General features: G+C 37.8%; 1 protein-coding gene across 2 annotated transcripts in view; it reads right to left on the bottom strand.

Moving 5' to 3' along the window:
• csrnp3 (cysteine-serine-rich nuclear protein 3) overlaps positions 1-16,236 on the bottom strand; it is a 232,307-nt gene that overhangs the window by 42,771 nt on the left and 173,300 nt on the right. Inside the window, exons 4-5 of one of the 2 annotated variants that reach the window (XM_060827868.1) lie at positions 11,042-11,113; positions 5,706-5,878 (exon numbers count right to left, since the gene is read on the bottom strand). In XM_060827868.1, coding sequence (XP_060683851.1) covers positions 5,706-5,853 — 148 coding nt within the window. In that variant the 5' untranslated portion in view covers positions 5,854-5,878; positions 11,042-11,113. The remainder of the gene's footprint in view (positions 1-5,705; positions 5,879-11,041; positions 11,114-16,236) is intronic. The other variant, XM_060827869.1, reaches the window with a different exon arrangement.

Below are 16,236 nucleotides of genomic sequence, written 5' to 3'. Positions count from 1 at the left end.
TAGGAGTACTGTGTCCTTACTTATAATGACAGCTTGAAAAAACGAGTCTCATGTACATCAGATTTTGTGCTATTTTTCAAGATTGAGCCTATCTTCTTCCAAAGGCTTCATGTGAACATTCATCTCCAATTGGTATCAGTAACTTAGACTAATATGGAGGAGGAGGATTGGTTGCTGTGATTCATTTCAACAGAAGGCTGTGGAGGCTGTGTCACTGAATGTCTTTAAGACAGAAATAGATAAGTTGTTAATCAGAAAGGGGAACAAGTCTTCCAGGGAAAAGGCAGGTAAATGGGGTTGAGAAACTCAGCCACAATCACATGGCAGAGCAGATGCGATGTGCCAAGCAGCCTAATTCTACTCCTTTATCTATGGTCTTGTGAATCTATGCAAGATGCTCCAGACTGTTCTGGTGGACACAGCCATAACATACAGCAAGCTTGCAAAACTGCTCTCGGAAATTATCGCATAACTAAGAGCATATGCATTCTGTAAAACAACCTGGCCTGAAGAAATCTTCAATTCTGCAGAAGTCTCAGTCATTCAAGGAAGAAAAGGGAAAACAAAATCCAGTCAGAAAACTGCATTCAACAATTCAGTATCCAGCAGCTTAGAAGTACATAGGGCCTGTCAGCTTCCGTGAACGCAGACAATCAACAGTTAAAGATGGCTGCAGAGCAATAACACAACTAAGTCTGCAAATCAGTGAGAAATAATGAAAGAAAAACTAAAAATGCTTCTGAAGATCACAAAGAGTCTCACTAAAGCTACAAGGGAAAAATTGTGGATCATAAACTTCAGGTACTTATCAGGCACACAAAGTAAGTAAATCCCTTCAGGGAAGAATGAAGATTCTTATATTTAAGAGAAGCCAAAAGGCAGCTTAAATTGCTTTATTTGATGAACAAGGATTGTTATAAACGATTAAAATTATAGAAACCGCTCCAGAAAATACTTTTAAAAAGGACACCTTTTACAAAAAACCCCACCAAAATGGCAGTATGCATCAACTAATTAGTCTGAGAAAAAACTGAACAGGTCATTAAAGATCAGTGTTTTGAAAAAGAAATCGAATGTGCATACAAAACTATTCTTAAAAATGTGATAAGAGCACAACTTAATTTTGTTTCAATTTAAAATAGTGCAATTGTATTGAAGCAGCTTAGAGGAGTCAAGCTATCCTTTGTTGAAAAAGTCATGAAACAGCTAAGATGAAAAGGAAAAAGGGCAAATTCTTCCATTATGGGAGGAAATAAAACAGTTCCTTCTCAATTTTAAAACACTTCAATAATCTTTAAAATGTTTAAAAATGACTTTTTCTGAATGATAATTCTGAAACACAGTCTCCAATTTTAATTAATAGAAATTTAATAAAAATTTTGAAAACAGAAGTTTTCAGGTAGCTTTCTTTGTTCTGTAGTTTTAGTAGCAGATCATATTTAGAATGAATTGAATATTTTTGTCAATATTCTAAGAATATCTAACAATTACTTGTTATTAAGTACCAATCATATAATGAAGCAAGCAGGATTTAATAAGAATACAGTTTCGAGGAGACAACTTTATTAATGGTCTTTATACCTTACCAGCATTGTGGGATTATGGTGATTTACAATCAGAACTAATTCAAGACAGAAGTGTTTTTGGAAATACTGATTCATTTCTTTCAGAGATATTACAATCAAAAGGAGGATCTTATGCTGGGAAGCGCTATCCAAATATTGGTATACGTTAAATATCCAAAACAGCACTAGAGAATGAGGATAACAGAAAGCCAACCTAACACCAGATGATCATCTGACTTTGCCAACATTCTGAAGCACAAAACATGGAAGCATCTCATGATATTCCAAATCAAAACATGTTAAAATACTTTGATGCTAGAACTCACATCCATGTGTGGAGTTGAAAGAAAACACAAGGAGAAATAACATTCAGTTTTAACATCCCAATGCAACTTCTGTAAATAAAAAGCAAGTATTTCCAAAGAATGTACACAAGTTTTAAACAGTTGAATCACAGAATTTCCTTGCATAAAGAGCTAAAAATAAGTCATAGCAAGCATTTTCATAAGAAAACCTAGAATAACAGGAAACATTTATTGGAAAAAAATCTTTATATGATGTTATGCCACCTTTAGAAGAAGCAACTAAACTTAGGCTAGGGATAGCAGGGGGCTTGGCGAGGGATAGCAGGGGGCTATCAGTGGTTAACACTGCTGCTTCACAACACCAGGGACCCAGGTTTGATTCCACCCTTGAGCGACTGCCTGTGTGGAGTTTGCACATTCTCTCAGTGTCTGTATGGGCTTCCTCCTATAGGTCATTCTGCTACAATATGCGTTTTGTTAACATGAATTTGCTATAACGCGATTGGCAGTCTAGCCTTAAAGAAGAACTATCCATACAAGGCAAAGATATGCAGGTTTGGTGGACCAGCCATGCCAACTCACCTAGAATGTCCAGGAATGTGTAGGCTAAGTGAATTAGCCAAAGGAAATGCAGGATTACAAAGACAGGGTAAGGGCGCTAGGTCAGAGTGCGATGCGCTTTGGAGGGTTGGCGTGGACTTGATGAGCTGAATGGCCTGCTTGGTCACACTGTTGGGATTCTATGATTCTAAGACTCATTTGAACCAGGTCTGACTTCCAACTCATTTCAAACTTGACAATGGGGAAACACTACTGAATTACCTGAAAATAAAACATGTTTGAAGAGAATGAAACTTCAAACGCTGCTGACAGAGAATTGTATAGTGCAGGCGGAACACTACTTAAAATTAAAGGAATGCAGAGCGTAGTCTTAAAATTCAGAGATCAATACAATTGGAGTAGGTGTTCATCACCAAGCCAAAAGCAATATTTTTGACTTAGAAGCAAAAAAAATATATCACTCTTAAAATTCTACGTAATGTTGAAGAACGAAAACCAACTCAGAAGCAAATGCCATCATCAATACAACTTTACTCAAAATAAGGAAATCCTTACAAATCTCAGAAACATGTTTGCTGAATCCAACAAAAAAGATACACCACCCAAGATTAATTAATTTAGTGTCAAACTACTCTTCCTGGTTGAGATCTCATGATACTACTGATTTCACAAGACTGAAGGAATTATTAATTGGCTTTCTGGTGCATTTTAAATTCTGGTCAATGAACATTTTGGACATCACAACTATCCAGTATAAGCAGCGGACTCTTGATACTACCGATTCAGATGATCAGAAGACAAAGTACTAAAACAGCATAATCAGCTTACTGTCTACGATGGAACCTGACAAAAGGTTGAGGTTATCCATAAGAATAAGTGTCAGAGTGGAAGGATAACATGGGAGTATACCTCACTAAACTTTAAAAAAGGAAAATATTATCTATTTTTGATCACAACAAACTTCTTGGTCATTTCTTGAGAAAACTAAAGATTACCCATGTGAAAAAAAATCAATGCCACAGAAAATTGTGTGCAAAAGTTAATCAGGAGATCATGTTTCCAGTATAGCAATAATCTGTATCTGAATGACTGTCAAGTAGCTGATTTCTAACCCAGTGAAGTCAGCAGCTATTTAGAGAGTCAGAGACTTGGGAGAGATGGTGCATTGGTAAACCTACTTTATCTAATACAAGCAAATTTTTAAGAAATTTAGTAATCAGAAAAAAAACTTAGAAGCAAATGTTCCATAATACAATTAGCACCTGAAAGGGCCAACAACTTCATCTAACAAGCTCTATCCATTAAGATACAAAGGACTGTTCCTGGGTGGGGCTTACAAGTATTTTAGTTTGCTGGAAAAGCGCAGCAGGTCAGGCAGGATCCAAGGAACAGGAAATTCGACGTTTCGGGCATAAACGTCGAAGTTCCTGTTCCTTGGATGCTGCCTGACCTGCTGCGCTTTTCTAGCAACACATTTTCAGCTCTGATCTCCAGCATCTGCAGACCTCACTTTCTCCTCGAAGTATTTTAGTTTGTCTGGAAGTTGTGTACCAGAATATTTTAGTCACTAGTCAAAACATCTACTTACTCTGAAGGATAGCTTGGGATTTTATACAGAAATCTCATGCATTTCAGATGAAATGTAACTAGCTATTAATCATCACATTAATTCTATTCATCAAGACCAATCCTATTTTCTGCTGAATCTTCATGTAGACATCCTTCCCCAAATACCATGAGTAATATAGACAAGTATCAAAGGAATACAGAGTACTGAGCTAATGGTAAAATCCTTGGCAGTGTACATGAACAGAAAGATTTGTGTCTAGATGCATAAATCCCTGAAAGGTGCCACCCGGGTTAATAGGGTTGTTAAGAAGTGTTGCTGTTTATTGGCAGGGGGATTGAGTTTCAGAGCCACGAGGTCATGCTTCAGCTGTACAAGATGCTGGTAAGGCCGCACCTGGAGTATTGTGTGCAGTTCTGGTCACAGCATTATAGTAAGGATGTGGAAGCTTTGGAAAGGGTTCAGGGGATTTGAATTGAATTGATTTTATTGTCGCGTTGACTGAGTGAAAAGCTTTGTCTTGTGAGCAATACAGGCAGATCACAGAATTAAGTAACATAGTTAAGTAAATAATTGGTAAACAGGAGCAAAAACAAAAACACAGGTACAGGTAAATGTTAAGAGCTTGTGAGTCCATTCTGTATTCGAACAACAGTAGAATAGAAACTGTTTTGAAAACGGCTGGTGTGTGTGTTCAGGCTTCTGTACCTTCTCCCCGATGGTAGAGGTTATAGAAAAACATTGCCAGGGTGGGATGAATCTTTAAGAATGCTGGCGGCCTTTCCTTGACAGCAGGTCTTGTAGATGGATTCTATAGATGGGAGGTTGGCCTTTGTGATTGTCCAAGCCAAGTTCACCACTCTCTGTAACCGTCTCCGATCTTGAAGGGTACAGTTGCCATACCAGGTAGTGATAAATCCAGACAGAATGCTCTCTATAGTGCACCTATAAATGTTGGCAAGGATATTCGCTGTCATGTTAAATTTCCTCAGCTGCCTGAGGAAGAAGAGATGTTGTTGGGCCTTTGCAACCAGTGCATCCACATGAAAAGTCCTAGAAAGCTTGTTGGGGATGACCATTCCCAGGAGCTTGACACTCTCCACTTGTTCCATATTTACTAGAATGTTGCCTGGTATGGAAGAAAGTTATTACGAGGAAAGGCTGAGAGAAGTGAGGCTATTTTCGTTGGAGAGAAGAAAGTTGAGAGGTGATTTAATCGAGACGTATAAGATAATCAGAGGGTTAGGTAGGGTGGACAGTGAGAGCCTTTTTCCTCGAATAATGAAGGCTACACGAGGGGACATAGCTTTAAATTGAGGGGTGACAGATTTAGGCAGATATTAGAGGTAGTTTCTTTACTTAGAGAGTAGTAGGGGTGTGGAACTGCCAATGGTAAGGGCATTTAAATGGGCATTGCAAATGGATGTGGATAATAACGGAACGGCGTAGTGAGATGGGCATCGGATTAATATCATAGGTTGGCGCAACATCGAGGGACAAAGGGCTTGTACTGCGCTGTAAGTTCTATGTTCTATGAAAAGAATTAGTGGCAGTGTGCCCAAGATACCCAGCAGGTTCCTACGGCCACAATTGCAATATAGACTATATATTATATGGCAGCAGCAGTCCCTGAAAATACAGCACTTAACAAATGCAACAATTTACATTTTTATTGTAACACAGTAAATTTAAAAAAAACAGACTTACGAGTAAAATGGCTGGAAGTGGATGGGTTCACACTGTCACCACTTTCTGCACTTTCACTTTCAGAGATCTCATCATCTGACTCCCTGACAGATGAACATGGTGAGGCTCCTTCAACATCTTCAAACTTCCTCTTCAAAATCCCACTCATGGTGCTCTCAAATTATTAACAGCAACTGCGAAAAAAAAAGTTGAATAATGTTTCTTTATTTCAATTAAGGAAATCAAAGAAAAGAAGTGAGCTCAGATGATTACAAAGTGTGACGTGAGGAATAACAAAACTTTAAAGCTGAAGTGACCCATATATCTTTCAATTACAGAACATGTTATTTAAATTGTCTTCAAAATTGTAGATCTGTTCCTCGGTCATCATTTTTTTTTGGAAACGTAATTGGAGTTAGAGTTCATTCATGCAAATTTTGACACATGTAGCACTGGCCTTAGCTCTTTATTCTGGTCTCAGATTCCATAATTAGCAGGAACTACAGATTAAATGCAGAAGTCAGCAGTATGTGTATATGAACTCCACTCTACTGTTTTAGATTCCCTGTGTAGAAAGTTAAACCTCTTGAAAATAATTGGTACAGAAAGCAATTTTTCTACAAGATGACATTTGGTGCTCCAAGGAGAAATACTTATTCCCTTCCCCTTTTTTCTGTTTATTCCTAGGAACATCCTGCTCATTCGTTAATGGATTTACAGAAGCACATACAAATGCAAAAAGGTCTGTAGTTGGATTGTAAACACATGATTTGTACTGAATCATTAAAAAAAATTTTAATTCTGTCATTAACAATTAGTTCATAATTGGACATAAAAAATAGACAAGCAGCTGATTTATGTTGTGCACTACATTTAAAAGTGTTGTACTTTAAAAGGCACTAAGTTGTGTTCTGTGTCTGATTTGGTTTTAAATAACTTTCCATATGCTTAGTAACTAACTAAAGGTATTCCAGACTTAAACTAAGCTGGCTGATGAGGTTGTAAATCCCACAATAAGATATAATTGTTCAACACTTTTTATTGAAACCAAATACTTTGATTGAACTTTTACTTAAGACTCAATGTGCTTTATGGATTTTAGAATGAAAGTTTTCAATCACACAAATCTACATGTAGAATTTTTGAAACACTTGAAATTCAAAGAATTGCCTAAAAATGGTACTCAAATAATAGTTTGAAATTATAATATCTTGATTATTCAGGTCAACCTGTGATGTACTTGTACTGCACTGGGAGTATTACTTTGTGGTTTCCATTTCAGCCACTGTATAAACAACCAGCACACAATATGTAGAGATAAACACAATAGACAATAGGTGCAGGAGTAGGCCATTCTGCCCTTTGAACCAGCACCACCATTCATTATGATCATGGCTGACCATCCTCAATCAGTATCCTGTTCCTGCCAATCAAAACAATAAACCTGGACATCCAAATTTGACCCGACTGAATCCGAACTGGAGTAATTATAACCCATTCTTGACGTATCAAAGTCACAATCAGATCAACTGCCTGACTTCTGCCCTACCTTTTTTTTTAAACTTACAATGGACTAAAAGCTATGTTTCAAACAAAAGTTAGTAAATAATGCTCTAAAGAAGCAATGCCTCATTAAATGAACTGAAGAGGTATAACTGTGCTGCAAAATACAAGATGTTCTGACAGTTAATTGCCAGTCCATTTGAGCTGAAAAAAAGACTTATAAAAAAATTACTTCACAAAAGAAAATAAATCAATGTATCATGTCTGTATTGCAGTTGATATCTGCATTGGAGTGATGCACATAACCTTTTTAATAATTTACTGTACTATTTTATGTTTTTTTTATTACGTATTGCAGTTCATAAATTATTCTCAACTAAGATAGAGTCATAGAGGCCTACAGCATGGAGGCAGGCCTTCTAACCAAACTGGTCCAAGCCAACCAAAGTGTCCATCAACACTAACCCCATTTCCCTGCACTTGGCCTTTTAAACCTTTCCTATCCATGTATATGTCCAAGTGCCTTTTAAATGTTGTTAATGTACCCACCTCAATCACATCCACTGGCAGCTCATTACACAGGTGTACAACCCTCTATGTAAAAAAGGTGCTTCCAGGTTCCCTCTTTCCTCTCTAACCTTAAACTGCCCTTCAATCTTCAATTCCCCAACACTGGGAAAATGACTGAGTGCATTCACCCTATTTGTGCCTCTTACGATTTTATACACTTTTATAAGAGCCCCCTCAGTCTCCTACACTCTAAAGAAAAAAATCCTGTTTGTCCAACCTCTGCCTATAAATCAGGCTATTGGCAACATGCTTGTAAATTTGTTCAATTTTTCTAGTTTAATAACTTCCTTCCCACAGCAAGGTGACCAAAACTGTACACAATACTCCAATTGCAGCCTCACCAACGTCCTGTACAACTGCAACACAACGTCTCAATTTCTGTACTCAATGCCCTGACTGATGAAAGCCAGTACGTCAGAAGCCTTCTTCACTGCCCTGTCTACCCATGACTCTACTTTCAGAGAACTGTGCACCTGAATCCCAAGGTTCCCTCTGTTCCATTACACTCCTTAAAGCCACACCATTCACCAAACTCTGATAGTAATTTGACTTTCCAAAATGCAAGACCTGCCATTTCTTGGCCCACTCCCCCACTTGATCGAGGTCCTGCTACAATTTCTGATAACCTTCCTCATTGTCCAAAATACCATCTATTTTAGTGTTGTCTGCAAACTTACTAATAATGCCTTGAACATTCTCATCCAAATCATTGATGTAGATAACAAACAGCAACACGCCCAGCACGGACCCCTGAGGCACTCCACTAGTCACAGGCCTCCAAACTGACAAGAATCCTTCCACTATTACCCTCTGCCTCCTACCATCCAGCTAATTGTGTATCCAATTTGCAAGATAGAATGACTGCAACCAGCATGTCATGGACAACAGATGTAGTTCCATGGACCTCAAAGAGAAGTGACATCTAAAGAGGCCGGGAGATATTTGAAATATGCTATTTGATTTAAGTGGATTTGCAGAACTGTCAATCACCACTCCCAGTGACCACATGCTGATGTTTTTGCTTCAGGGGCTCAGGAGCAGAATGATCAACAATAGATCTGTCTAGGACTTGGGAATGGGGGCAGTAAGGATAAAGGGAGCAACATGGTCTAAGTTGACCCAGAAGCAGACAGACCAGTGATAGTTATATGGGACTTGGAAAGTGAAATTAAAATGAGTAGTGAAGGCAGAGAGAATAGCAGTGAAGCTGTGTGGGACGCAGGGAAAGCAGCAGTGAGGTTTAAAGAAACAGTGAGCAAACAGAGGTTCCAGAATCAGACAGGCAGTGATTGAGCTGCTTTAACAGGATCAAAGTCTGAAGGAGAACAGGTAAATGGTGAGTACTTCTCTTGTCTTGTGACCAGATGTTAAACGGAGGGTAAGGTTGTAAGTACAGCTTAAACATTTTATATAGACAATTAATATAGGGAGCAATGGCCTTAGAAATCATAAGGCTATTAATCTAGAGAAAAAAAGACTAAGGATCCCAGTTTCAATGCCACCATGACAGATGAAGGAATTTGAATTCAACAGCAATATGGAATTCAGAGTGTAACGATGACCATGGAACCCTTGTCAATTGTTGGGAAAGACCTATCTGGTTCACTATGGCCCATTAAGGAAGGAAACTGCCATTTTTACCGGTTCCGGCCGATATGTGACTCCAGATCCAAAGCAACATGTTTGATTCTGAACTGCCTGCTGGGCAATTAGAAATAGGCAATAATAGGCTAGCCTAATCAGTGATGCCCACATCCCAAGAATGCACTTTTTTTTAAAATTAGAAAATTGAAACTACAAAAAAAGAAATTTAGTTAAAGTATTCTGGGTGCTTGTCACCTAGCACCTTATTCCCAATTGACACAGTTTGGGCGGCCTTTAATCTCCAGCAATCAAACCACCTAAACCTTTTATCAGACAGACTTCAGAACAGGTCAAATTTCACTTAATGATAGACACCGTATGTAATAATCTTTTAAACATCATAATTGTAATAAGTATTGCTTTAGCAGCACTCTAAGTGGAGACTATTTCAACACATCCTGACATACCTAGATGATGGAAAGGCTTTGGGATCAGGATGTGCATTGCTTGCTACAGAATTCCTAGGCTCTGACTGCTTTTTAAGCAACTGTATTTTTGAAGTTGTTCTACTTAAGCTTCTGGTTAACGATAATCCCCCAGGAAATAAATAGTGGGTGATTCAATGATGATAATCTCATTGAATGACACGGGAGACGGTCATACGGAATGGTGGCTTAGTAATTAGCACTGCTCCCTCAGAGCGCCAGGGACCCAGGTTCAATTCCACCCTCTGGTGCTTGTCTGTGTGGAGTTTGTACATTCTGACATTCTGCCTATGTCTGCATGGGTGCTCCAGTATTCTCCCCCCCCCCCCACCCAAACACACACACACACACATACACACAGTCCCAATGATGTGCAGATTGGGTGGATTGGCCATGGAAAATGTGGGGTCACAAGGACAGGGCAGGTAGGGTTTGGGTGGGATGCTCATGGGGGGGTGGGGGGGGGTGGGGGGTTGTTAAATGGACTTAATGGGCCAAATGGCCTGTTCAGAGTTTATGGGTAGATGTGAATGGGTTTTGGTTTTTCAAACTCTGTCACTGGAATTTAGCAGATGTCAACACCCTCTTCCATCGGGCAGTAGGTACAAAAGTTTGAAAACACGAACCAGATTTATGAACAACTTCTTCCTTGTTATCATGCTTATGAATGGACCTCTCATATACTCGAGTTGATCTTGCTCTGAAGAAGTCGTTGGATGGGCTTTGGCTCACCAGTCTCAGCATTGGACTGTTCCTAGTTCAAGTAAAGTTGAACCTGAAGTCCAGTGCAAACCAAGTCTGGAACAGGCCAGAATAGGATATACAAAAGCCTCAGTTGGGGGCAAGGATAGTGTCTGCCAATTTAAATTACAGTGAAGTTGGGGCAGGAAAGTAGGTGACTTAGAAATCACCACAATTTCCAGGGGTTCTCCATACCTGTAAACTCATCCAGAGACTTCTAAAAACAAAGTCTTACATTGGGAGGGAAAGCTCACTGATGGAGCAAATAAAGATGCTCAGGCCCAAGACACTATTTTGAGGAATACCTGAATCATGTCAGATCAAAGGAAGATGGCTATGGTTGTTTGAGTACAATTCCAACTTGTGGAATGTTTACTCTCTGACTTCCAATGACCTTGGTTTTGCTAGTGCTCGCTGCTTTCTGACACGGTCCAGTGTAGCCTAAAATGATAAGGGCAACCATTTTCAGCTCACCTTTGAACTTCAGGTCTTTGTTCATCTTTGCCATAATGAGAACAAAAGCAAAATAGTGTGGCCGCTGGAAATCTGAAATATAAACACAATTGCTTGAAATGTTCAATAGGTCAGGCTAATTGAGGAACCTGGTGTCGGGAAGGTGGAAGAGGCCTGCAGAAATCGAGCCACCAATCCCCCGCCTTGCTACTGCCTCTGTCTATCAACGACTCCCAGCCAATGAATCCCCCCCACCATCGTCACCACCTCTTCCACCACCACCACTGGTGGTGATGACCTAGTGGTATTATCACTGAGCTAGTAATTCAGGTAACATTTTGGGAATCCAGGTTCGAATTCTGCCACTCACGGGATCAGATTTTAAATTCAACAGAAAAAAATCTGGAATTAAGAATCTAATGATGGCCATGAATGCATTGTCAATTGTTGGAAGAAAGTCATCTAGTTCAATAATGTCCTTTAGGGAAGGAAACTGCCATCCCTTACCTGGTCTGGTCTATATAGACTCCAGACCCTTAGCAATGTGGTTAACTCTCAAACTACCCTCTGGGCAATTAAGGATGGGCAATAAATGCTGGTTTAGCCAGCAATGCTCCCATCCCATGAATGAGTAAGAAAAAAAATAATTCTGTGGCAGCATTGGTCAATTGGTGATTCTGAACTTCAGTTTGTGCATTACTGGCAGCAGCCACTGAGTGGCATTACTGAGCAATAGACAGGTGCCAGCCCATGATGATGCCAGAGGTTCTCAGCAGGAAAGACACTCTCACCTAAGGTCCTTGACCCCAGGGAAAACTAGCTGTCCCATTAAGTACACTTAATGCTGGGTGTCCTTCCTAAGAGAAATGATGCAGGGCTCTTGGTGACTTTTCAGTTACAGGCAGTACATCCCCATCACCTCAATTCCACCCAAAGGATACGATTTTTAAGTATCCCCCAAAATGGGCATAAAGATAGTGGAGCAGTCACTCCATTGGTTTACTAATGCCACATTAAAACCTGAACCAATCTGAAGCCCAGCTGCACCTCACTGACAACAGGAGAGCGGAAAATTAATTGCCTTTATACTAAAACAGGCAAGGGGAATGCTGATTGAGTAATATCAGGCATTTCAGTTTTTGAAGGCTGAGGAGGAGAAGGAATATATCTGTTGAGTATATCAAAATAGATGACATCATTTCCATGAACCATTTTGAAAAATATTTGCAACTTTAGTATAACTAGTCCATAACTAGTGCTTTTGCCCGAAATGTCAATTTTTCCTGCTCCTCGGGTGCTGCCTGATCTGCCGTGCTTTTCCAGCACCACTCTAATCTGGACTCTAATCTCCAGCATCTGCAGTACGCACTTCTGCCTAGTCCATGCACCCTTCAACCAAACAAATTCACTTTTTGGACATCAAATACTCCTTATTTTCTATTTTACATTGAGGTAACTCAGAATGAGTAATGCAGTTCAGAACAATTAAAATATTTCTAATTAGACAAGTTCAACTGTTACTTTTCATGAAACCAGATAATTAGAACCTGCCAAAAATATAAATATAGTCAACATTTGAGGATAGCTAGTTCTGCCATTTCATACTTTCCCTGAAAATATGCTCGTTTCTTAGTTATGTTTTACTGGTGAGAAATTACTCCATTCTTTAGCTATGTGCTTGTTTAGTAGCTTTCCTTTTAATAGGTCGGTAGATTGAATTTTAGTAACAAGGTGAACCGTGATAAAAACATTAGCTTTGAATAGCCAAAAGGCATTTTGGCATTGTGAACATTATGTTTATTTATTTAAGGTTTCCTGAACTCTACAGATAGGACGTAAAATATTCAGACAAACACAAACCTTTGAAATTATTACTGTCATTAGACTGCAAGTGTAATTTTTTAAAAAATTGCTTATATACTGAATTTAAGTTGCAGTCTGTAATCATTCGATTTTCCCACAGTACCAAATGATAAAAAAAATACAGATTGTTAGAATAGTTCTCAATCTTCCCTATTTTGCTGTTTGTAATTTAGATATGAAAATGAATGTCAGAAATTTTATCAATGATTAGTGACTATGGCAATAACAAACATATTGCTACACAATTATCGAATCAATACATCAAAGGAAGTATCCATGAAGGTGTACAAGAGATCTGAAAATACATTATGGCTCTTGTGTTATCAAGATTACACAGAGGAAAATTGAAATACCATTGCATACAATAGATGACACATCAAACAACATAATCTTAAAGCTTAACTCACAGACGAAAAAGACAAATGTTGATTATGTTCAGGGCTGAACAGAATGCAGACTTACTTTTCAATGCGATTACTAAGAAATGATATAATATTTCAAAAACCATGATGATTACTGGAATGATTTTTAGAAAAGCAAGCTATTTTCCAGAACATTTCTTCAACATAACATGTAGGATAGGTGCATTGTTAATTGGTCAAGAAATATACCTTGAATCTACAGTAGTTCTAAAATGAAGTGATGCAATTTTCTGTTATCAGTCTGATATATAGCTTTGTAGCCATGACCATATATTTTCTGGATGCCAGATATTTTTAAAATGCCAATTTGCAAGAGGTTCCCCTCATTAAAATACATTTACAAAACAATTCAATGTATCTAGTAAATTTCTATAAGCAACATGAAAATTTAAAAAACGAAAAACTTTGAAGTTGAAAAAAAAACTGGTATCGGTTCCGTAAGTCCCTAATGATCATTATTGCTAGTAATCACTAATACTAAGAATTAATCATAAGCAATACATCCTATTAGCGTTTCTTTTAAAAAAGAATCCGTAAGAGAGTATTAAAAGCTATCAAGCAGGCATTTTGATCTGGCTATGGAAATTAGAGAATTAGTATTCTATCTTTTAAGTTGATTGTTCCCAAGACATTATTCAGGATGCATTGGTGGTTATTACCCAACTACCATATCTGGTCTCAATTGATTCAGAATGGGGTACAAATAACTGGGCTCGACCAATTATTTAAAAAACAGAGTGTAAAATCGTACCAGAGGGACAAAAGTACACTGTTTTTAATGTCACATGATTGCTTTAAAATTGAATCATTACATAAATGAAACCTTTGGGTTTGCTTTATAATAACCCAAGTTGTACCCATAATGAAAAGCATTTTCATGTGATCTTGATGATTACAAATCATGCAGAAAATGACAAGAATAATGTAAACTTTTACTTCATAAGAAAGCAAATAATCACGATAATAATATCTTATGTGCCAAAATTGTATTAGATAAAAAAAACATTAAATGATTGTATTAATACACCATATGCAGCATTTGGTCTTTGAAATCCTTTTTGTATTTCATGTATCTGAAGCTAGATATAAAAGAAAGACTTAACCCTTCAGTTCGCATAATGCACACAAAGATTATAAAGTGTCATAAACCTGATAAGGATGATGCTTTAAAACCTGCAGTCCAAACCACTTGCCATTGGTCAGGATTCAAATAGGACCATAATTAGGACTTAGCATGAAGTATTCCTTCTATTTTCAGTATTTATTGTAAAAACAATTAAGGCAAGACTTCATAAAATCAGTAAGATTTCAACACAGAATTACATTTAAAACATCTGGTTAACTTGTTTGAAGCATCTTGTACAATGCAGTTAGCAGAATTGGAATGAGCCTTCACTATCTGAACAGTAGAATGGAAGCATTAAAAAGTGAAATAAACACGTTTTTCACCTTACATAACATCAGTGGCAAATTGCAACCTCAATCTGCAGATGATGAAATAAATACAAATAGTATATAGTGAAAATGACACAGATAGTGACTTGAGGCATTGTCCCTGGGCATTTATATAATCAAGAACAAGTGCAATTTGAGGGACTTGCAGCATGAAAGGTTTTTTTTATGCATGGGATGAAACTAGGATAGAACATGTGCTAATTTTTAATACACCTAATACATATTAATAGTCTGCTTTCTACAGTACCTCAGCAGAATTACAAGCTAATTAAAAATGTTTCAATGCCAGTGTAATATTGCATGCACATAGATACACACAAATTGCCCTCTATAATGTCCCCCTTCTTTTTATACTTCAATAATAGTGCAGAACAGTTACTACAGATAATAATAACACATCTATTTCATATGGGTTGTTCAAATACAATCTTTTGCTTTACTAGATAATGAGTACCTGTGTGGCATACATTCATTTAGCAACACCAAAGTCTCTCCAGATCTGAAACTGTTATACTTCCCAGCACTGAGAGAGAAATACTAGAACCATATGCTTTCATTGTTTAATGACAACAGCAGTGCACTCCACAAAGCATCATTAGCTTTTGCTGGCTGAATAGCTCCATTCTGACTCAGACTCCCTGTGCAATCAGATGGGAGGAATGTCTGAAACATTCAGATGTGCCAGCGTTTTACTCTCTGGGGATTTTTTTAAAATCAGCTGAGGGAAAATATGGCTACATGCCAGCTTGATTTCAGCTACTACTGCATCTGAATTAATGACACAGGTTTCTTACAATATGTCTTGAACTTAAAGCCTCTAGTCATTTGCCTGATGCTTGTGTACCGACAGGTGGAGGGGGAATCAAATAGGATCGTCACCTTGTTATCCTACAGTATTCCTACATATTATTGTACCTATAGTTACTATTCTTTAAAACAGAATTGGTAAAAGTAGACTATACTGCTATGTGTTTTTTTAAATAATAAAATTCTTGTCAGCAAAAACCAACCTGGTCATTTTCTGCATTTTAACTTAAAGAGGAATGTTTCAGGAATAAAGCTTTTGATAGAATTTTTGTTTGATTATGGAGGCAAAGGTTATTTGTAACAGGAAAGAAAGTGGTTAAGCACACAATCACATCTGGGATGATTTTATCAAGCAGTGGCATAGCCTCAAAGAGTCAAATAGATATTTTGTACATGGCTCTTATTCCTATTTTTGTTGGTCTTCCAATTTAAAGATCTCTTGCCAGGAGAACCACCTGGTAAATTGATCCCAACAACTATTTTCTGAACTGTCCTATTCCAAGAAAGATAATGGATGCAACCAGTCAACAGCCCAGCATCCTATTTATGAAATAGAGTGGCTAGAAAATAAAAAAATTCTAACTTGGGATAAACAGTAACAAGACTTAAGTGTTTCATTTCTCATGTCCTTGAGGTCAAGAATTTTACTGCAATAATTTTACATTTGGT

The sequence above is a fragment of the Hemiscyllium ocellatum genome, chromosome 7 (assembly GCF_020745735.1).
Source record: "Hemiscyllium ocellatum isolate sHemOce1 chromosome 7, sHemOce1.pat.X.cur, whole genome shotgun sequence".
Taxonomy (NCBI): Eukaryota; Metazoa; Chordata; class Chondrichthyes; order Orectolobiformes; family Hemiscylliidae; genus Hemiscyllium; species Hemiscyllium ocellatum.
The sequence above is the reverse complement of the archived record's forward strand: the minus strand, read 5'-3'. Positions and strand labels throughout refer to the sequence as shown.